The sequence below is a fragment of the Scyliorhinus canicula genome, unplaced genomic scaffold (genome assembly GCF_902713615.1).
Source record: "Scyliorhinus canicula unplaced genomic scaffold, sScyCan1.1, whole genome shotgun sequence".
NCBI lineage: Eukaryota > Metazoa > Chordata > Chondrichthyes > Carcharhiniformes > Scyliorhinidae > Scyliorhinus > Scyliorhinus canicula.
This window is the reverse complement of record NW_024055498.1, coordinates 4577773-4601158: the sequence shown is the minus strand read 5'-3', so window position 1 is coordinate 4601158 and position 23386 is coordinate 4577773. Positions and strand designations below refer to the sequence as shown.

Below are 23386 nucleotides of genomic sequence, written 5' to 3'. Positions count from 1 at the left end.
CGAAAACAAGGACTCCTGCATCAGACTCCTATTTATTGACTACAGCTCCGCCTTCAACACCATAATCCCAAAAATCGCGGGTTCGAATCCCGCCCGTGCCTGGGTGCTGATCCATTCAAAGTCCTCTGTAACGTTTCATTGTCTCGCAAACACTTGCAGCATGAAATAACATTCACCTATTTTCTTCATTGGACATTTCACCTTCAGCTAATGAAAATAATTCCAGACAATTTGGTCTCTGAAAAAAGCAAGGTTCAGAGCAGTTCCACTTTTGTACCTTCTTCGTCAGAACCAAAATAAAGAAAACTAGTCTGTTGAGCCCTGCTATTATTCTGAGTTCTAACCTCCGCATGTCCACCAAAATCTTGGCATTCTTTCGACTTCATCGCATCCATGGTGTGAACCGAGAACTACAGATTAAGCATCATTTTTTGATTAGAAACACCTATCGTGACAAAGATAGTGTATTAACAGCTGAAATTTAGATTTCTGTCCAGGTTTCTCGCTCTGATATGCATTGCAGTCAACACTGAATCCACTCAACAGCCGAATTCTAACACGGAGTAAACCGAATCCGGCAGCAGAGGGCGCCAAATTCAAGCACGGGCGTCAGAAACTCACCTGATGGTGTCGGCCAAGCCGATAGGATGGGAGGCGAGTGATGTCACAATAGACCCTCTCCCTGCACTGCACTGAGTTCCCTCTCCCCTGCACAATCCCTGACTCAGTCCAGTTCAGTTCACTGAGAGCGATTCAGTCAGACATGGTTGTGATAATACTGACAGCGCTTTGGCACAGTAAGTAGTTATAGTGCTAATTAAACCAGATTAGCATATTAATACACATAGGCTAGAGTATAATTAACGATCGGGAATGTCTATGAAGTGCCTGCATCAGAGGTCCCAGAAAATGCCGCAGATACAAGCAAATTTGTATCAACTCTGTTTAAACTCAGGGCGGCACGGTGGCGCAATGGTTGGCACTGCTGCCTCATTGCACTGAGGACACGGGTTCGATCCCGGTCCCAGATCACTGTCCGTGTGGTGTTTGAACATTCTCACTCCCACAACCTAGATGTACAGGCTCAGTGGAGTGGCCACGCTAAAAAGCACCTCTTAATTGAACAAACTCTAACTTTATAAAGGAACAACAATCTGTTCATTTCAGTCCTTCACTTTCGCATGCCGGCAATGTTCAATCCAGTAGCTCAGTCACCAGTGACAATAACAGTCTCAGAAGGGGCTTCGGTGAAGTTAAATTGCCAATATAAAGGCCCCAACATGTACAAAATGCAATGATATCAGGAGAAACCGGCACAGCCACTGAGATGGATTCTCACCAACAACTCAGCAATGAAGAAAGATGTGGGTTCAGGACGATATCTGGCGTTTGCTGACAAATCTAAACAGAACGGTTACCTCAGTAAAAGCGCATTCGATGTGGAGGACGGGGAGGTCTATTACTGCGCACTGAGAAACAGCGTTCGAGAAAACCTAAAGCCCCGTACACAACCCTGAGTGAGTGTTTACAGCATCACTGAGGTTCCTTTCCGAGAAGGAATTGACCCCAGGCTCAGGCAAGCAATCATGTCTATTTACCGGACATGTCTCTGTCCTTGTGTAGATCAAGAGAGGAATAGTTTGGGAAATCTTGAGAGCTATGGTTGAAAACATCAGCCATGATTGAATGGCAGAGCGGACTCGATGGGCCAAGTGACCTAATTCTGCTCCTATGTCTAATAGTCTTATGGTCTTATTATGGTCTATCATACCGCAAATTGTATTGTAACTTTAAAACCAGAATATCTACCTACCGGCAGAGGGTGGCACTCAACTGAGGAGATGGACGAAAATCATGTCCTGCTCTTACAGAAAGTCCAAGGACAAAGACTCCTCGTTATCTGTTCTTTTAACGCAAAGCAGAATGGATCAATACGTTCTGCAGTACAAAATGTACAAGGTACTTAATGGGCGGCACTGTGGCTCAGTGGGTTGCACTGCTGCCTCATGCTCCTAGGACCCGCGTTTGATTCCCGGCTTGGTTCTCTATCTGTGCGATATCTGCACGTCCTCCCCGTGTCTACGTGGGTTTCCTCCGGGTGCTCCGGTTTCCTCCCTCAAATCCCGAAAGGACGTGCTGTTAGGCGAATTGGACATTCTGAATTCTCCCTCTGTGTACCTGAACAGGGGCCGGAGTGTGGTGACTCGGGAATTTTCACAGTAACTTCATTGCAGTGTTAATGTAAGCCTACTTATGACACTAGTGAAGATTATTATTACAGCAATGTACGCTTAATGTATAATAACCGCCGAGCAACATGAGAATTACTATCAGTTGGGACATGGGAAGCACATGGTGCCAGGTTTAGACTTTAATAGAAATCAATTTTTCGATCGAAAATACCTGAAATTTCTGTTGACACGACATGTCTTCTGTTCGATTCCCACGCAGATCAGGGACATACTGCGCCCATTTATGTTATGAAGAGACGTTGCATAGTTTTGGGTGTACAAGATTATGAGGGGCATGGCAGGGTGGATAGGGAGCAGTTGTTCCCCTTAGTTGAAGGGTCAGTTACGGGGGGACACAAGTTCAAGGTGAGGGGCAGGAGGTTATGGTGAATTTGACGAAAATCTTATTTAGCCAGAGGATGGTGACTGTTTGGAGTAAACTACGTGGGAGGGTGGTAGAGGCAGTGTGCTTCACATCCATTAAATAGTACCTGGCTGAACACATGGCACGTCTTCACATTCAAGGCTATGGAACACGTGCTGACAAATGAGTTCCTGTAGTTAGTCCTGTATTTTTCACATGTTGGTGCAGACTCGATTGACCGGAAGGCCTCATCTGAATTGCTTGGTTCTGTGCATCTGTGATTCTGAGTGCTATAACATTCCTGGCGCTATAATAATTCCGCGAGTGACAAACTTCCAGGATTTCTACGTACATATTTATGCCCAGGTATTGGCTGCCCAATTTTACTGGCCTTGTCTTTCACTGGCGTGTCGCTGGCAATCAGAGGAATGCATTTCTCTGCTGCAATAAAGCAAGATGTGATAATGTTGTGATAACAAGTACCGTGAGCCGGCTGCGACATTGGGATCGCCGCACCATTGAAGGATATGGCCTGCTGGACCTCTCGCTAATTCCGACAGCGAGACACCCAAAGCGAGAATCATACCCCTAGATCAACGCGTCCCGCGAAAAGAGCCAAAGCATACTGTCATTGCCATCGAAAATCAATCTAACATCTGCGGAGAACGCCAAAAGTACTGTAACATCTCAGGTAGTCAGGCGTCATTTGTCGACAGGACAACAAAGTTCGTCTTTCACCATCACCTTTCATTAAAACCGGGACAGGTTAGAAATATAGTACGTCTTAACCAAGTGAACTCCCGGAGGGAGGAAACAGAACAACAGGAAAGGGCTCTAATAGGGGGAAAGTCGGGAGAGATTAAATGAGAAGAGGCCCTAGCCACAGAGTTAGGTTAGCATCAAATCAAAGAAGAATGAGACCACAGTATGAGGCCATTCCGGCCGCCGTGTCTGTGCCAGCTCTCTGTTAGCGGAATGGAAGAAACAAAGAAACAAAAGGTATGTCTGGAGGAACTATCGATGGCATGTTGATCAACAACTTCCGCCCGGTCACAAAGAACAAGTGGAAACAAGATTGACACCCAAATCTGCGATGTAAGGACACACAAAATGGGTGCAGCATTTACAGTGTGAAACTGCTGAACACACACTGAGTGTGAAAGCTGTATTGAGCCCAGTCGAAAGATGCGCTGCTGTTCCTGGAGTGTCTGTTGAGCTTCTTTGGAACATTTCACGACGCCGAGGTCCGGGATGTCAGCGTTAAGATCCAGCTCCCCAGTCAGTTCAATTCTCCACTTTGGCTCTGTGGATTAGATGGGTCACGTCCCTGTGGTTAACACAGATCTGGAGCATCAATTTTATCCAAACGCACTCCAGCTCAGACACTGTCTCTCTCTCTCTCGCGCATCATCTGTGGGGAGAGAAACGACGTAAACATTCCGAGTCCTGAGAAAACTTTTTCAGAGTGGGCCAATGTAAATCAACCCTGCCGTCAGCATCGCAAACAATTCATAATTTCTGAACTGGAGTAAAGGGCTTGTCCTGGATTTAAACCCACGACCACTCCCATCGGCATTGATTGAAAATCTCTAAACGAGACCCATACCTCGAGACCAAAGAGCAGAAATTTAAGACCGACATTAAGCAAAATATAACTTATGTTAATTTCGATATAATTTCTACATCTCACCATTTTATATGTTGAGACATCTGATAATTTAAGAAACAGCTGTCGTCTGCAACAAGGGACCTGGCCTCTCAAACAGACCATCAAAATCTGCAGCAACAGTGAGGTTGTACATTCCGCACGTCCATTAGCTGCCAGCGGTTTCTGTAGTGTAGTGGTTATCACATTCACTTCACACGCGAAAGGACCCCGGTTCGAAACCGGGCAGAAATATTTAGCATTTCGTGTGAGAAAAGTTTGCACAATTATTGGGCACAAAATAATTCTGTTTCCTGAATGTTGCCGGAATCTCGTGTGTTCCAGGACTATGAGATTTCGTCTCATGAGCCACTAAACTGAGCCACTCACATGAGCCACTAAACTGTCCCTTTTTCATGTGTTAACCACAGGGTTACCTGTGACCCTTCTAATCCACAGAGCCCAAGTGGAGAACTGAACAGACTGGAGAACTGGATCTTAACGCTGACCTCCGGACCTCGGACTTTGAATTGTTCCAAAGAAGCTCAACAGACATTTGTTGCTTCCATTGATCTGACAGAGAGCTGGCACAGACACGGCGGGCGGAATGGCCTCAATCTGTGGTGTAATCATTCTCTGATTTGATGCGAACCCCCCCCCCCCCTTGTGGCCAGGAACCCAAGGCCTCTTCTCATTTAATCTCTCTTGACTTGCCCCCTATTAGAGCCCTTTCCTGTTGTTCTGTTTGCTCCCTCCGGGATTTCACTTGGTTAAGATGCCCTACATTTCTAACCTGTCCCGGTTTTAATGAAAAGTGATGGCGAAAGACGAGCTTTATTGTCCTTTCGACAAATGCCGCCTGACTCCCTGAGTTGTTCCAGTATTTTCCGCTTTCTCCGCAGATGCTAGAGTCACAGACAGACTCTCGGCGGTTGTGGCAAGGACTAAACAACATAACGGTCTACAAAGCGAAGCCGATCAGTATCTCTGGCAGCAGCTCACCCCTCCCCGATAAACTTAATGCATTATATGCTCGGTTTGAGCAGGTAACCAGCGATCCGCGGTCGAGTGCCCCAGCAGCCCATAATTCACCCATACCTACCATCAAGTTTCCGAAGTCAGATCGGCCTTCCTGAAAGTGAACCCACGGAATGCGATGGGCTGGGACAGGATCCCTGGTCGTGCACTCAGAGCCTGCGCATACCAGCTGGCAGAGGTATTCACAGACATCTTTAACCTATCCCTACTCCAGTCCGAGGTCCCCACCTGCTTCAAGAAGACCACCATCATACCGGTACCAAAGAAGAACCAGGCAACATGCCTCAATGACTACCGCCCGGTGGCCCTGACGTCAGTTGTAATGAAGTGCTTCGAGAGGCTGATCATGAAGCGCATCACCTCCATACTCCCGGAACGCCTTGACCCAATTCAATTCGCACACCGTCGCAACCAGTCCACATCAGACGCCATTTCCCTGGCCCTACAATGATCCCTAGAGTATCTCGAAAACAAGGACTCCTACATCAGGCTCCTATTTATTGACTACAACTTCGCACCGTGAAATCACTCTTCCCACTTCACCACAAGTTTATTTACATCAACGTATTTTCATTGCTTCCATTGATATTTCTTCCTCTCCCATTGTCTCCCCCTCCCCATTCCCCTAGCCAATCGCATCCCTCTTGGGAAATCCGCCCCTTTTTCCTCATTGTCATCTGCCATTAATACATTCTAATCTTCTAATCGCCTCTGTCATCACCGTTCTTAACACTGATTAGAAACATTTACATTCCCTTTTTCTTTCGACCCAAACACATTTTTGTTATTCTCCACCCATCGCTGGCCGTCTGTCGAGGCCCAACGCTTCACGCTCCCCCCACCCCCCCCCCCTTCCCCCACCCACTCCGCCAGTCTGCACTTGACCAAAGATCCAGTTGTCCAGCTTCGACAAAGAGTCACCCAGGCTCGAAACGACACTTGCCATCTCTCTCCACAGAGGCTGTCAGACCTGATGAGACTGTCCTGTGTTTTCTGTTTTTCTTTCCCATTGACGCATACGCAGTAAGTTGCTTTTATCGTACATTTAGACATGTTTGAAATGGTGATTAAATATGTTCATCTGCATCTGTAAACCCAAAAGATTCTGTGGTGGATGAACAAACTGCTAATATCCGAATCGTGGCAAAATAGGGAAGGCTTTTCTTCCCCTGGCGTCTTGAAAATTCAGTATTTCTGACTTTGTTGCAGGAATTTTAATATCTCACGAGAGACCAAATCTCATGTTCCTCGAACGTGCGAGATTGAGGAAGAAAGGTATTTTGTGCAAACATTCATCACACAAAAAGAGAAGCACGCAATGTTTCTGCCCGGTTTCGAACCGGCGACCTTTCGCGTGTTAGGCGAATGTGATAACCACTACACTACAGAAACGGCTGGGAGCATCGCAATCAGTGGCCCTGTGCAATGTTGAACCTCAATGTATTGTTGCAGCTTCTAACGGTTCCGCTGAGAGGCCATGAAACTTATTGGAAGAAGCCGTTTCTTTAAAACAGATGTCTCAACTTTTCAAAGTATCAGATATTGAACTTTGGTGAACTGGAGATAAGTTATGTTTTGCTTGAAGTTAAATTGAGAGGGCATGGCATTCATAAGTAACCACAGCTGAAACGAGAATTGATGATGCCCTGCTCACTTTGCTCTGCATCGGGAACCAGCTGTCCAACCCACTGAACTAAAGGGGACGCCAAAACTAGGGAACTGCGAGCAAGCCAGGAGTCGAACCTGGAATCTCCTGATTCGAAGTTAGACGCGCTATCCATTGCGCCACTGGCCCACAGCAGTTATTGGCTTTTGCTATTCCTCGATGATGAAGACCAGTTGCGAGATTGAGGTAATATTTAGCAACAGACTAAACTGAAAACACCAGATGTCTTTGCCGGTTTCGAACCGGGGACCATTCGCGTGTAAAGCGAATGTGATAACCACTACACTACAGAAACAGCTGGCAGCGCACACTCCAACGGACCTGTGTCTCCTTCAACTCAACTGCCTTGTTGCAGCTTTGCATGGTTCGGCTGAGAGGCCATGTCACTTCTCACAAGAACACGTCTATTTCTTTAAAACAGATGTCTAAACTTACAAGCCAGTAGAAGAACCTATATTGAACTGAAGAATTTGTTCAGCAAATCTCTAACGGCGAAATGCTCTATTCTATTATTAATGCAGCATTCTGAAATCCTACTGAAAAAAGCAACCGACTTTACACAATATTTGTTTCGTTATTCAATGCTTGAGTTGAGTTTAAGAATTGACAATTATGTGCTTCTTATATTTGACCTATTGTGTTTTGGTGTGTAAAATGCTGCAGCCTAAATACCGTTCATGTAGAAGAAAGGAGGGGTAATTGTAAATCATCATTGAGCTTGGATTCCCACACTGGCTTTTCCTGTTTCTCCATCAGGAAATCCATTTTTACTTTCCAAAAGGTTAAGTATCTGGCATTTCCTCTAAGTCAGTTACAGTATCGTTTGTGTCTGTCCTTTTGAGTACACATTGCTATAAGGCATCCATCATTCTGGCCTGTTGCATTTGCTGATCCCAACGCCATCTACTCTGCATTGCAGAGACTAAATGCCGACTGGGTGACCGCTTTGCAAAACACCTTCGCTCCATCGACACGCTGGTGGCAGACTCTCTTGTCCCTTGCTATTTGAACTCACTGTCCTGCTCTCAAGTCCAGATGTCCGATCTTGGCCTGTTGCAATGTTCCCATGTAGCTCAGCACAACGCCGAGGAACAGCACCCCATCCTCCGAATAGGCACGGTACAGCCTTGCGGATTTTACAGTAGTCTCAACAACTTCGCACCGTGAAATCACTCTTCCCACTTCACCACATGTTTATTTCCATGAACGTATTTTCTGTCTCAAAGCTGGTTCAGTTAAGTCTCTGGCATTTCCTCTAAGTCAGTTACAGTATCGTTTGTGTCTGTCCTTTTGAGTACACATTACTTTCAGACAGCCTTCAATCTGGCCTGTTGCATTTGCTGATCCCAATGCCATCTACTCTGCATTGGAGAGATAAATGCCGACTGGATGACCGCTTTGCAAAACACCGTCGCTCCATCGACAAGCTGGTGGCAGACTCTCCTGCCGCTTCCTATTTAAACTCACTGTCCTGCTCTCATATCCACATGTCCGATCTTGGCCTGCTGCAATGTTCCCATGTAGCTCAGCACAACGCCGAGGAAGAGCACCCCATCCTCCGAATAGGCACGTTACAGCCTTGCGGATTTTACAGTACGCTCAACAACTTCGCACCGTGAAATCACTCTTTCCACTTCACCACATGTTTATTTCCATCAACTTATTTTCATTGCTTCCATTGATATGTCTTCCTCTCCTATTGTCTCCCCCTCCCCGTTCCCCAAGCCAATCCCATCCCTCTTGGGAAATCCCCCCCTTGTTTCTCATTGTCCTCTGCCATTAACACATTCTAATCTTCTAATCGCCTCGGTCAGCACAGTTCTTAACACTGATTAGAAACATTTACGTTCCCTTTTTCTTTCGACCCAACAGATTTTTGTTATTCTCCACCCATCGCTGGCCGTCTGTCGAGGCCCAATGCTTCACGCTTCCCCCCACCCCCACTTCCCCCCACACATCGCCAATCTAAACCTAATCAAAGATCCAGTTGTCCAGCTTTGACAAAGAGTCACCCAGACTCGAAACGACACTTGCCATCTCTCTCCACAGAGGCTGTCAGACCTGATGAGACTGTCCTGTGTTTTCTGTTTTTCTTTCCCATTGACGCATAAGCAGTAAGTTGCTTTTATCGTACATTTAGACATGTTTGAAATGGTGATTAAATATGTTCATCTGCATCTGTAAACTCAATAGATTCTGTGGTGGATGAACAAACTGCTAATATCCGAATCGTGGCAAAATAGGGAAGGCTTTTCTTCCCCTGGCGTCTTGAATATTCAGTATTTCTGGCTTTGTTGCAGGAATTTTAACATCTCATGCGAGACTAAACCTCATGTTCCTCGAACGTGCGAGATTGAGGAACAAACGCATTTTGTGCAAACATTCGTCACACAAAATGAGAAGCACGCGAAGTTTCTGCCCGGTTTCGAAACAGGACCTTTCGCGTGTTTGGCGAATGTGATAACCACTCGACTACAGAAACCGCTGAGAAACTCGCCATTCGTGGACGTGTGTAATGTTCAACCTCAATGTGTTGCTGCAGCTTCTAATGGTTCCGAGGAGTGGCCATGTAACTTATTGCAAGAAGCAGTTTCTTTAAAACTGATGTCTCAACTTATGAAAGCATCAGGTATTGAACTTTGCTGAACAGGAGATAAGTTATGTTTTGCTTGAAGTTAAATTGAGAGGGAAGGGCATTTCTAAGGAACCACAGCTGAAACGAGAATCGATGATGTCCTGCTGAATTTGCTCTGCATCAAGAACTAGCTGTCCAACCCACTGAACTAAAGAGGAGGCCAAAACTGGGAGCTGCGAGCCAGCGAACTTAAAATCTCCTGATTCGTAGTGAGACGCGTTATCCATTGCGCCACTGGCCCACAGCAGTTACAGGCTTTTGCTATTCCTCGATGATGAAGACCAGTTACGAGATCGAGGTAATATTTAGCGATAGACTAAACTGGAATCTCTCTGGAATGTTTCTGCCCGGTTTCGAAGCACGGACCATTCGTGTGTAAAGTGAATGTGATAACCACTACACTACAGAAACAGCTGGCAGCGCAGACGCCAACGGAACTGTGTCACCTTCAACTCAACTGCCTTGTTGCAGCTTCGCATGGTTCGGCTGAGAGGCCATGTCACTTCTTACAAGAACACGTCTGTTTCTTGAAAACAGATGTCTAAACATACAAACCAGAAGAAGAGCAAATCTTAACGGTGGAAAGCTCTCTTCTATTAGACTCGCAGTCTCCGCACAGACAGTGACCCAGCCGGGCATCGAACCTGGAGCTGTGAAGCATTTATGTTAACCACCATGCTACCATGCTGCCCCTAAAACGTGCTGCTGACCAATAAGAAACAACATCAAAGGGCTCGTCCGGGATCTGAACTCGGGACCTCTCACAGTTTCCTGGGACACAAACGCCAAAGCGAGAATCTTACCCCTGGACCAACGAGCCGGTCCTGGACCAACGAGCCGGTCCTGGACCAACGAGCCGGTCCTGGACCAACGAGCCGGTCCTGGACCAACGAGCCGGTCCTGGACCAACGAGCCGGTCCTGGACCAACGAGCCGGTCCTGGACCAACGAGCCGGTCCTGGACCAACGAGCCGGTCCTGGACCAACGAGCCGGTCCTGGACCAACGAGCCGGTCCTGGACCAACGAGCCGCTCCTGGACCAACGAGCCGCTCCTGGACCAACGAGCCGCTCCTGGACCAACGAGCCGTTCCTGGACCAACGAGCCGCTCCTGGACCAACGAGCCGCTCCTGGACCAACGAGCCGCTCCTGGACCAACGAGCCGCTCCTGGACCAACGAGCCGCTCCTGGACCAACGAGCCGCTCCTGGACCAACGAGCCGCTCCTGGACCAACGAGCCGCTCCTGGACCAACGAGCCGCTCCTGGACCAACGAGCCATGTTGCAGCTTCGCATGCTTTGGCTGAGAGGCCATGCCACTTCTTACAAAAACACGTCTGTTTCTTTAAAACAGATGTCTAGACTTACAAGCCAGAAGAAGAACCGATATTGAACTGAAGCATTTGTTCCGCAAATCTCTAACGGCGGAATGCTCTCTTCTATTATTAATGCAGCATTCTGAAATCTTACAGAAAAAAAACAACCGACTTTACACAATATTTGTTTCGTTATTTAATGCTTGAGTTGAGTTTAAGAATTGACAATTATGTGTTTCCTATATTTGACCTCTTTGTGTTTTGGTGTGTAACATGCTGCAGCCTCAATACCGTTCATGTATAAGAAAGGAGGGGTAATTGTAAATCATCATTGAGCCTGGATTCCCACACTGGCTTTTCCTGTTTCTCCATCAGGAAATCCATTTTTACGTTCCAAAAGGTTAAGTATCTGGCATTTCCTCTAAGTCAGTTACAGTATCGTTTGTGTCTGTCCTTTTGAGTACACATTGCTATAAGGCATCCATCATTCTGGCCTGTTGCATTTGCTGATCCCAACGCCATCTACTCTGCATTGCAGAGACTAAATGCCGACTGGGTGACCGCTTTGCAAAACACCTTCGCTCCATCGACACGCTGGTGGCAGACTCTCTTGTCCCTTGCTATTTCAAATCACTTTCCTGCTCTCATGTCCACATGTCCGATCTTGGCCTGCTGCAATGTTCCCATGTAGCTCAGCACAACGCCAAGGAACAGCCCCCATCCTCCGAATGGGCACGGTACAGCCTTGTGGATTTTACAGTAGGCTCAACAACTTCGCACCGTGAAATCACTCTTCCCAATTCACCACATGTTTATTTCCATGAACGTATTTTCTGTCTCAAAGCTGGTTCAGTTAACCATGCTCCACCCATCGCTGGCCGTCTGTCGAGGCCCAATGCTTCACGTCCCCCCTCCCCCCCCCCCCCCCGCCACTTCCCCCACACACACCGCCAATCTAAACTTAACTAAACTTAACCAAAGATCCAGTTGTCCAGCTTCGACAAAGTCGAAACGACTTTGCCAGACTCGAAACGACACTTGCCATCTCTCTCCACAGAGGCTGTCAGACCTGATGAGACTGTCCTGTGTTTTCTGTTTTTCTTTCCCATTGACGCATACGCAGTAAGTTGCTTTTATCGTACATTTAGACATGTTTGAAATGGTGATTAAATATGTTCATCTGCACCTGTAAACCCAATGGATTCTGTGGTGGATGAACAAACTGCTAATATTCGAATCGTGGCAAAATAAGGAAGGCTTTTCTTCCCCTGGCGTCTTGAAAATTCAGTATTTCTGACTTTGTTGCAGGAATTTTAGTATCTCATGAGAGACCAAATCTCATGTTCCTCGAACGTGCGAGATTGAGGAAGAAACGTATTTTGTGCAAACATTCGTCACACAAAATGAAAAGCACCGGATGTTTCTGCCCAGTTTCGAACCGGGGACATTTCGCGTGTTAGGCGAATGTGATGACCACTACACCACAGAAACTGCTGGGAGCTTCGCCATCAGTGGCCGTGTGCAATGTTGAACCTCAATGTATTGTTGCAGCTTCTAATGGTTCCCCTGAGAGGCCATGTAACTTATTGGAAGAAGCCGTTTCTTTAAAACTGATATCTCAACTTATCAAAGGATCAGATATTGAACTTTGCTGAACTGGAGATAAGTTATGTTTTGCTTGAAGTTAAATTGTGAGGGCAGGGCTTTCATAAGTAAGCACAGCTGAAACGAGAATTGATGATGCCCTGCTCACTTTGCTCTGCATCGGGAACCAGCTGTCCAACCCACTGAACTAAAGGGGACGCCAAAACTAGGAACTGCGAGCCAGCTAGGGGTCGAACCATGAATCTCCTGATTTGCAATCAGACGCGTTATCCATTGCGCCACTGGCCCACAGCAGTTGCTGGCTTTTGCTATTCCTCGATGATGAAGACCAGTTACGAGATTGAGGTAATATTTAGCGACAGACTAAACTGGAAACACCAGATGTTTCTCCCCCCACAGCCTGCACTGCAAGAGCCCCCCCCCCCCCTCCCACAGCCAGCACTGCCAGTGCTCCCACCCACAGCCGGCACTGCCAGTGCACCCCCACCGCTGGCACTACCAGTGCTCCCCCACAGCCTGCACTGCCAGTGCCACCCCCATTCAGCACTGCTAGTGCTCCCCCACAGCCGGCACTGCCAGTGCTCCCCCACAGCCTGCACTGCCAGTGCCACCCCCATTCAGCACTGCCAGTGCTCCCCCCACAGCCAGCATTGCCAGTGCTCCCCCACAGCCAGCACTCCTCCCACCGCCAGCACTGCCAGTGCTCCTCCCACAGCCAACACTGCCAGTGCTCCCCTCGCAGTCAGCCCTGCCAGTGCCCTGCCACAGCCAACACTGCCAGTGCTCCCCACAGCCGGCACTGCCAGTGCTCCCCCACAGCCAGCACTGCCAGTGCCACCCCATTCAGCACTGCTAGTGCTCTCCCACAGCCGGCACTGCCAGTGCTCCCCCACAGCCTGCACTGCCAGTGCCGCCCCCATTCAGCACTGCCAGTGCTCCCCCACAGCCAGCATTGCCAGAGCTCCCCCACAGCCAGCACTCCTCCCACGGCCAGCACTGCCAGTGCTCCTCTCACAGCCAACACTGCCAGTGCTCCCATCGCAGTCAGCACTTCCAGTGCCCTGCCACAGCCAGCACTGTCAGTAACCCCCCCCCCCCCACAGCCAGCACTGCCAGTGCTCCCCCACAGCCAGCACTGCCAGTGCTCCCCCACACAGCCAGCACTGCCACTGCTCCCCCACACAGCCAGCACTGCCAGTGCTCCCCAACACAGTCAGCACTGACATTGCACCCCCCACAGCCAGCACTGCCAGTGCCCTCCCGCAGCCAGCACTGCCAGTGCTCCACCCGCAGACAGCACTTCCAATGTTCTACCCACAGCTGATTGCCTGAGTGACTGTCAATCAGCGGCTGGAGCTGCTGATTGGCTGAGAGGCTGTCAGTCAGCGGCTGGAGCTGCTGATTGGCTGAGAAGCTGTCAGTCAGCGGCTGGAGCTGCTGATTGGCTGAGAGGCTGTTAGTCAGCGGCTGGAGCTGCTGATTGGCTGAGAGGTTTTCGGTCAGAGGCTGGAGCTGCTGAGAGGCTGTCAGTCAGTAGCTGGATCTGCTGATTGGCTGAGAGGCTGTCAGTCAGGTTGATTTACTCATTAATTTAATAATTGATGTAACCGGATATTTCACCGCGATCCTGATCTGCTCCCTGAACCTGGACTGAGTCACCACATAAATAAATGTGTTTGTGCAGCAATTTACGTCCCGCAGCATAAATCCGACTTGTTGTAAATTATATTCAGGAAGGGTGAGGTAATCAACATCTGACAAATCCAGATAGAAAAATTTAATAACAGACACGGTCCAGAGGAGAATGAAAGCTCCGGAGATGCTGAAGAGTAAAATCATTGACTTCCTTCTGCTCTCCATCTCTGGGTCTGTGCGATTGTTTCCCTGACTCTGAGCCCTCAGTGTCTTCCGGACCCGACTGGTGAGTAAAATGTGTCTGACTGTCAGGGCGTTGGTCAACAGGATTGAGAAGAACGGGATCAATGGGGTTAACACCTGATCAAACCAGGAATATCCAACCCATCCCGGGTCAGTCCAACTGCTGCTCTTTGCCTGACAGCCCCACTGGACATTGTCGTTTATCTTCACAGATTCATATATAATGTACAGGGGGATGTTTTTCACACAGAGCAGGAGGCCGCTTGTGGACAGAACCACAACCACAGTTTTCCCGGTACAATATTTAGTTTTCAGTTTCTGGCAGCGAATGGCCACAAATCGATCGAAGGAGAAAGTGAGGGTGAACCAGACAGAACAGTCCTGGGCTGCAGCCATCAGGACAGATTCAACACGGCACACAGGGGAGAGGGACAGGAAACTCCAGGGGTAATAATAAACATTCATCCTGTTCAGTATGGCTTTTGTGATAATATACAGCAGATCCGCCGTTGCCATGGCCACCAGGTAGCGAGTGGTGCAGGTAGAGAGACCACACTTCCCCCGACTCAGAATCACAATTCCCAGTAACTTAACTGTCAGAGAGAGAAAGGAGAGACGTGGGAAATTACGGGATAGTCAATCTCCCTGTCTGAACATAATCTCAGCATCAATATAATGGACAGTGGGTGGGGGTGTTGCGAGAGGAGTGGGCACAGAGATTAACATTGCAGAGAGGGAAGTAGCAAATGTAACACCTGTGTTAAAGATGGGGAATGCGGGAAAGTGTGGATTGCAGCACTGTCAGTTTGATCGCAGTGGTAGGAAAATGTTTATAATTCAGATACCTTTGGGAGAGGTTACATTTCTCATTCAGTCTCATTTACAGGATTCACTCCGGCCGGCCAGGTGTCCCAAAATGGATACAAACATACCAGAGATTGTCATCCCTGCTCAATTATTGGACCACACCCCGGATTGGACCGTTCCCTGGACTTTGTTTCTGATGGGGTTGGACCCCATTCCTGGTTTATTTGAATCCTCCACGATCAATGGAAAAATAAAACAAACGCAGGACCTTCCCACTTCATAATCATGGGAGGAATAGAAGTATAGAATGTATGGTGCAAAAGGAGGCCATTCAGCCCATCGAGTCTGCACCGGCCCTTGGAAAGTAAACGCCAGTTAAGACCACCCCATCGCCATAACCCAGTGACCCCATCTAAATTGTTTGGAAACTAAACACAATTTATCGGCCAATCCATCCAACAGCGCACCGTTGAACTGTGGGAGGAAACTGTAGCACCGGAGGAAACCCACGCAGACACGGGAAGGATGTGAAGACTCCGCACAGACAATGACCCAAGCCAGGAATCGAACCTGGGACCCTGGATCTGTGAATCAACTGTACCGTGTAGCCCAACCTGTCCAGAATAGAGTCTGTCCAGTCCCGAGAACATTCCGAGGGCACACCCCTACCAGGTTTACTCATTCGCAAAGCACCCGATCCTAGGAAACCCCCATTGCCATGTCTCGAACACCCCAACATCACTGTTCCCAGGAATCCATCCTCACCCTGTTTGAAAACAATCCCTGCCAAGCTTTTCTCAGGAATGTTCCCGCCCAGGCATTGGACATTCCCCAGCGTTCACTTGGCCGGAATAGACTCTCTCCAGATTCGGACTCATTGCATTTGACAAAAAAGTAGGGAAGTTCGAAAACAAGGGCGTTAAGATGGAGGAGAAAGTTCCCAGTCTAAAGTTGTTGAAATTGAAGTTACTTCCTGCGGGATGTAACATCCTAATTGGAAGATGAGATGTTACTCCTCCAGCTTACATTGGACTTCACTGCATTCTTGCCGCAGGCCAAGGACAGACATGTGGGCCTGAGAGCAAGTTGCTGAGTTACAATGCTCACAACAGGACGGCTGGGGCCATGCTGTGGGTTGAGAGAAGGTGTTCCACAAAGCAGTCTCCCATTCTGTGTTTAGTCTCCCCAATGTAGAGGAGACGGTATTGGCAGCAAATACAGTAGACCAAACTGAAGGAACAGAAGTGAAACGCTGCTTCTCCAGAAAGGAGAGTTTGCTGCCGAGTACCATGAGCCTGGAGGAGGTAAAACGACAGTTGTTGCACCGTCTGTGATTGCAGGGGCAGGTGCCGGGGAAGGGAAAGGGGTGTGGGGTGTGATGGGGAAGTGGATAAAGGTGTCGAGGAGGGAGCCTGAAGAGGGTACCCGAGGAATGCAGACATTGAGGGGGGTGGTTGGAGAGAGGTGAAGATGTCTTTGGTGGTGACATTATGCTGGAGTTGACAGAAATGGTGGAGGAATTTCCTTTCAATGTGGAGGCTGATGGTGTGGAAATTGAGAATAGGGAGACATTATCATCTTTCCGGGAGGGAGGGGGATGTGTGAGGACAGAGGTGTGAGAAATGAATTGAACACGATTGAGAGCCCTGTTAACAAAAGGAAGGTGGTGGGGACAGCCCCGGTTAAGGAAAAGACAGACATGCCAGACAGGCTATTTTCGAACACGTCATCATCAGAACAGAAGCGATGGAGGCGGAGAAAGTGGGAGAATCAGATGCAGTCTTCACAGGAAGCAGGATATGAGGATCTGTACATAACCCTCCTGTTGGGGAACGGACCTGCAGAGAATTGGGCATCCATTGTGAAGATTAGGCGGTTGGGGCCAGGAAAATGGACCTTCCTTATATGACATACGGCACCAGAGGAATCAGGAATCATAGGCTTCCCACAGTGCAAAAGGAGGTCATTCGGCCCATTAAGTCTGTACCAAACCTCTAAAAGAGTAACTCAACCAAGCTCACACCCCCGCCTATCTAATTAACCCCTTAATCGAATTTACACATTTTTTGGACGCTACGGATTAATTTATCATGGCCAGTCCACCTAACCTGCACATCTTTGGACTGTGGGAGGAAACCAGAGCACCTGGAGGAAACCCACGGAGACAGGGGGATAACTGCAGTCTCCACACAGACAGTGACCCAAGGTGGGAATTGATCTGGGGACCCTGGTGCTGTGAGGCAGCAGTGCAAACCACTGTGTCACTGTTCCGCCAATGTCATTAGGAAGGGGCAGAATAAGGTAAAGCGGATGAAATCAAGATAGGAAGAAATGATCTTGCTGGGATGAAACAGGCCGGAATAATGGGTCTACTGGGACTTTCCTGTTTGTGGATTTTGGGAAGGAGGTAGAAGCAGGAGGTTGATGCAGGATGTGTGGGGTTGTGGGACGATGATGTCTGAGGCTGTGAACAGAGGATATCCAGAGCCAATGAGGTCAGTGAGTATCCTGGGAACAATATCATGATGTTTGGTGGTGTGGTGCTGGTCTAGGAGGAGGTAGCAGGATGGGCCTGAGAGTTGACGGTCAGTCTCTGTGAGGAGGAAGTCAGTACACCAGACAATAATGGCACCGCCCTTGTGGGCAGCTCAGATCACCAGGTCAGGGTTGGATATTAGAGAGAGGTTTGGAGCAAGTTTCGAGTGAGTCAGGATAGAGTTGGTGAGAGGCACCAGCCGTACCAGCCTCCCCGGACAGGCGCCGGAATGTGCCGACTAGGGGCTTTTCACAGTAACTTCATTGAAGCCTACTTGTGACAATAAGCGATTTTCATTTCATTTTTCATTTCACAGAGAAATTGAGACGGTCGATGTTGCACTGACAGATCTCAATGAAAAGATCAAGAGCTGATAGGAAGCCAGAGGGTGGGGTCCAGGTAGAGGGAGATGACTGGAGGCAGATGGTTTTCAGCAACAAATATTCATAAAATAGACAGTGAGAAACAGCAGAGACAATATTATCTACTCACTGATCACCATCAGAATAATTACCAAAGAATTGAAAAGCAGAAGTCGGTCTCTGTTATTCTTGAATTTACAACAGAACATAATAAAATCTTCCAGTCACAATGTCAACAGTTGGAAAAAGGGAATTAGAAGTCTGAGTTAAAGAAATCCAATAACACAGAGTCTACTAAATAGTCGGCACATATTCCAAAGTTAACATTATTCCTGACACATTTCATCCAATTATTGTAATAACTATCAGAAATAATAGATCTGAGTAGTATAATAGATGTTAAACAATTTGAGTTTCTAAAGGCCGTCAGTTAGATCCAACATAACAGACTGATGGGTAATCTCAGAGCCAGTGGAGTTAGGGGACATAGCAGCAGAATTGACACATGCTGGCGACACACACATAAAACAGGGAGAGGAGGTAAAGGGATTTAGGCTGATTGGTGGAAGGTGGGAAGTGGTGTTCCACAAGGGTCAGCATTGGGATCACTCTCCTTCCCCATTCCCATCATCATTACGGAATCGGGAAGCAGTCCGATAATTGAACAATTTACAGACAAAATCAAATTGAGAGTGATAGTGAATACAGAGGAAGAATATAACTAATTACAAGAACACATTATCAGTAATTATGAATTTGCAAAGTGGGTATTCCAACGGGAAATTAATTTCCCGACAGATCAGTGTCTGCTGCTGCATTTTGATCAGAACAATAAGTCCCGCAATCACTCCTTGGAAAACAAGTGTGTGAATGGACTGGAGGGGTTTCTGGGTTCAGGTGAATAGATTCACAATTCGTGTGAAGCAGAAACAGTTTAAAAACATCCATAACAATTGATCAAACCTGTGAGTTCATTTCAGAATGAATAGAAATGAGAAAATATCACAAAACATATTGGAATACTGCACTGTTGTGGGTTTTATGAAATATTGAAGTGTGGATCATGTTTGTTCCTGTTGGGGTAGGTCAATAGAAAACAGAGATAGGGACATTTCACTCCATACAATAAATATCAAACATCTTCAAAACCCAACCAAACAGGGGCTGGTTTAGCTCACTAGGGGCTGGTTTAGCTCACTGGGGACTGGTATAGCTCACTGGGCTAAATCCCTGGCTTTTAAAGCAGGCCAAGCAGCACGGTTCGATTCCCGTACCAGCCTCTCCGGACAGGCGCCGGGATGTGGCGACTAGGGGCTTTTCACAGTGACTTCATTGAAGCCTACTCGTGACAATAAACGATTTTCATTTTCATTTCATTTTCAAACTCTTCCTCTTTTCAACCTATTCCAAAGTTAAAACTCACATAGAGAACTCCACAGAATGAAGCAACAACTCACCAATAAAATACATCATTTCAAAATAGAACTAACTAATGTCAGTCCAGTTACTGACCCACACACAATACAATTACACATGGACAGATAGCCTCAGTAATCGAGAGATAATTAGATCAGATATTCCACTCTGGTTAGAGACCCACACTCAGTACAATTCTACACTGTCAGATACTTCCAGTAATCCTTGTTCACCGCTGTCAGATATTCCACTCTGGCGAGAGACCCACACTCATTCCAATTCTACACTGAGATACTTCCAGTAACACTTCCTCACAGCTGTCAGATATTCCACTCTGGTTAGTTACCCACACGCAGTCTGCTTTAATTCTTTCTCCTCCTAAACCTCCCTTCAGAGAAATTGCCTTCACTGAGATCCAATCTAACATTATACAAGATGCCACTCAATATCATAACTTCACCGGTCAGAGATCCAGTGAGTAACAAACAGAGGTTTATTGTGATTTGATGGAAGGGATTGAAACCATTGACATGCTTAAATACATTTGACAATTATATCGTTGATCATGTGTCTGTATAACAGTGAGCTCGAGATCAGGATTAAACATTTTCACTCAAAGTTTCAAATCAGAGAGCCGCTCACACACAGATTTACACAAGTTCAATGGTGATATTCACTTGAAAATGAAAATGAAAATCGCTTATTGTCACGAGTAGGCTTCAATGAAGTTACTGTGAAAAGCCCCTAGTCGCCACATTCCGCCGCCTGTCCGGGGAGGCTGGTACGGGAATCGAACCGTGCTGCTGGCCTGCTTGGTCTGCCTTAAAAGCCAGCGATTTAGCCTGTATGAAGTGATGTGTCCTTTCGTGCTGGTGTCAGTCTCTGTGTCTGAAACTCCGAGGTTATATGTTCCCAAAGCATTTAATTTATACCCTGGGGGACCACATCAGGGATATTGAGGTTGTGAAATCGTACACGTTATTATTAGAAATATATGAACAAACAGATTACGATATTGTGTTCAGTGAAATAAAATATTCTCTTTTGAGTGAGTAACCACTTTCCAAACGCTGAACTGTGTTGATCACATTGTTCAGCTAACACTAACAGAAATGATACTGTCCACTCAGACAACATCAGTCCCATCTCTAGATCTCAGACTGTTACAGTGATAACCCTCACACCACTGTGACCATTCAGTGATTCAGTTCCAATTGTCAGTGTGTTTCTCTGGGTCGTTTCACTGCACTCTGGGATGTAGCTGCCTCTGTAACTCTGACCATTCAGTTATTCAGTTCCAATTGTCAGTGTGTTTCTCTGGGTGGTTCCACTGCACTCTGGGGTGTAGCTGCCTCTATCTGTGACCATTCAGTGATTCAGTTCCAATTGTCAGTGTGTTTCTCTGGGTGGTTCCACTGCACCCTGGGGTGTAGCTGCCTCTATCTGTGACCATTCAGTGATTCAGTTCCAATTGTCAGTGTGTTTCTCTGGGTGGTTCCACTGCACCCTGGGGTGTAGCTGCCTCTATCTGTGACCATTCAGTGATTCAGTTGCAATTGTCAGTGTGTTTCTCTGGGTGGGTCCACTGCACTCTGGGGTGTAACTGTCTCTGTAACTGTGACCATTCAGTGATTCAGTTCCAATTGTCAGTGTGTTTCTCTGGGTGGGTCCACTGCACTCTGGGGTGTCGCTGTCTCTGTAACTGTGACCATTCAGTGATTCAGTTCCAATTGTCAGTGTGTTTCTCTGGGTGGGTCCACTGCACTCTGGGATGGAGCTGCCTCTGTACCTGTGACCATTCAGTGATTCAGTTCCAATTGTCAGTGTGTTTCTCTGGGTGGTTCCACTGCCCTCTGGGATGTAGCTGCCTCTATCTGAGACCATTCCTTTATTTGATGTCAGTACGTTCTGTCTGAGCCTAAGTAGCACATTTCAATGTCTCCAAAATCTGGAACTGTTTTAAGCGCAAAGTATGTGATCCCATATCTAAATCTAATTCAGACCCTCAAACTAAGAAAATCTTTAGAACCATTGGAACCTCAGAAAACTCAGAGGCTGCAGCACATTCAAACTCAACACCTCAGAGAGCAGCATTAAAACATATACAGCTGTGAAAACTAATACCCCGTCTCTAACTGATACCAGCCGACCATCTGATACACAGACTGGCCAGACTGCTGGTTTAGCTCACTGGGCTAAATTGCTGGCTTTGAAAGCAGACCAAGCAGGCCACCAGCACGGTTCCATTCCCGTACCAGCCTCCCTGAACAGGCGCTGGAATGTGGCGAGTAGTGGCTTTTCACAGTTACTTCACTGAAGCCTGCTTGCGACAATAAACGAATCTAATTAATTTCATTCACTTAATCTGGGAGAGAGGCGGGGTGAGATGTGGAGGAAGAGAGAACTGGTCTGTGCGATGCGCTGCAAGAAGACAGGGTGAGAGAGAAAGAGGGTGGGAGGAGATAGAATGGGAGAGAAAGAGGGTGGGAGAAATAAAGAATAAAACGAGAGAAGGAGGTAGATTGTCTGATAGAAAGGGAAGCAGAGAATGGAGCCGAGTGGGTGAGTGGATGAGGGAGGCAGATTGTGTGAGAAGGATGGTGTATAAAATACTAACATTATATCAGACATAAGAGAGCGACTGAGTGACTGAGGGAGTAGGAGAGGGAAAGAATGTGAGAGACAGTTGGAGAGAAGTAAAGAGTGTGAGAGAGGGAAAAAGTGTGAGAGAGGGAAAGAGTGTGAGAGAAAGTGTGAGAGAGGGAAAGAGTGTGTGAGGGAGCGAGGCATGCAGGGAGAGACAGAGGGAGGGTGAGTGCGTGAGAGTGGGAGAGATGGAGGGAGTGTGATAGATGGAGGGTGCGAGAGAGGCTGAGTGAGGTCGAGAACATGTCAGAAGGAGAGAGAGGGAGACAGCACAAGAGAGAGAGAGTGCGAGAGAGGGAAAGAAGGTTAGAGTGCGAGAGGGAGTGCGAGAGAGGGAGGGAGTGTGATAGATAGAGTGCGAGAGAGGGAGGGAGTGTGATAGATGGAGGGTGCGAGAGAGGCTGAGAGTGCGAGAGAGGGAAGAAGTGTGAGAGAGAGGGAGAGAGAGGGTGTGAGCGAGTGAGAGAGTGTGAGGAGGGAGAATATGTATGAGATGGAGAGAATGGAAGGGAGAGATAGAGTGTGAGGGAGTGTGCACATATTGTGATGTGGAGATGACGGTCGTTGGACTGAGGTGAGCACAGTAAGAAGTCTTACAAAACTAGGTTAAAGTCCAACAGGTTTGTTTCAAATACGAGCTTTCGGAGCGCAGCTCCATCCTCAGGTGAATGGCAAGGTATGTTCCAGAAACATTTATATAGACAAAGTCAGAGATGCCGGACAATGCTTGGAATGCGAGCATTTGCAGGTAATCAAATCATTACAGATCCAGAGAGAGGGATAATCACAGGTGAAAGAGGAACCGCTGTAAATAGTGATGTGCGACGCACTACAAATAATGACGTACTGACCATGGCCCACAGTAAATAATGATATGAAATGAAAATCGCTTATTGTCACGAGTAGGCTTCAATGAAGTTACTGTGAAAAGCCCCTAGTCGCCACATTCAGGCGCATGTCCGGGGAGGCTGGTACGGGAATCGAACCGTGCTGCTGGCCTGCTTGGTCTGCTTTAAAAGCCAGCGATTTAGCCTTGTGAGCTAAGCCAGCCCCTAAAATAATGATATTCTACCCAGGGACCACTGTACTAATGATATACTACCGAGGGCCACTGTAAATAATGGCATACTACACAGGCAACACTGTAAATAAAGATATATCACCCGGTGATCACTGTAAATGATAATATAGTTTCCAGGGAGCACTGTTAATAATGAAATTCCACCCTAGGACCTTGGTAAATA

At 47.4% G+C, this 23386-nt stretch overlaps 1 protein-coding gene and 4 non-coding genes across 5 annotated transcripts in view; 1 reads left to right on the top strand and 4 right to left on the bottom strand.

The window, feature by feature from the left end:
- LOC119960329 overlaps positions 1-3097 on the bottom strand; it is a 37932-nt gene extending 34835 nt beyond the window's left edge. Inside the window, exons 1-2 of the mRNA XM_038788063.1 lie at positions 2948-3097; positions 278-410 (exon numbers count right to left, since the gene is read on the bottom strand). Coding sequence (XP_038643991.1) covers positions 278-410; positions 2948-3097 — 283 coding nt within the window. The remainder of the gene's footprint in view (positions 1-277; positions 411-2947) is intronic.
- Positions 3098-4422: 1325 nt separating this feature from the next.
- trnav-cac lies at positions 4423-4495 on the top strand. The gene has a single exon. It is a non-coding gene; the product is annotated as a tRNA-Val (tRNA).
- A 2102-nt stretch (positions 4496-6597) lies between these two features.
- trnav-aac lies at positions 6598-6670 on the bottom strand. The gene has a single exon. It is a non-coding gene; the product is annotated as a tRNA-Val (tRNA).
- A 330-nt stretch (positions 6671-7000) lies between these two features.
- trnar-ucg lies at positions 7001-7073 on the bottom strand. Its single transcript has one exon. It is a non-coding gene; the product is annotated as a tRNA-Arg (tRNA).
- A 5237-nt stretch (positions 7074-12310) lies between these two features.
- Positions 12311-12383, bottom strand: trnav-aac. Its single transcript has one exon. It is a non-coding gene; the product is annotated as a tRNA-Val (tRNA).
- Between the last annotated feature and the right edge of the window lie 11003 nt (positions 12384-23386).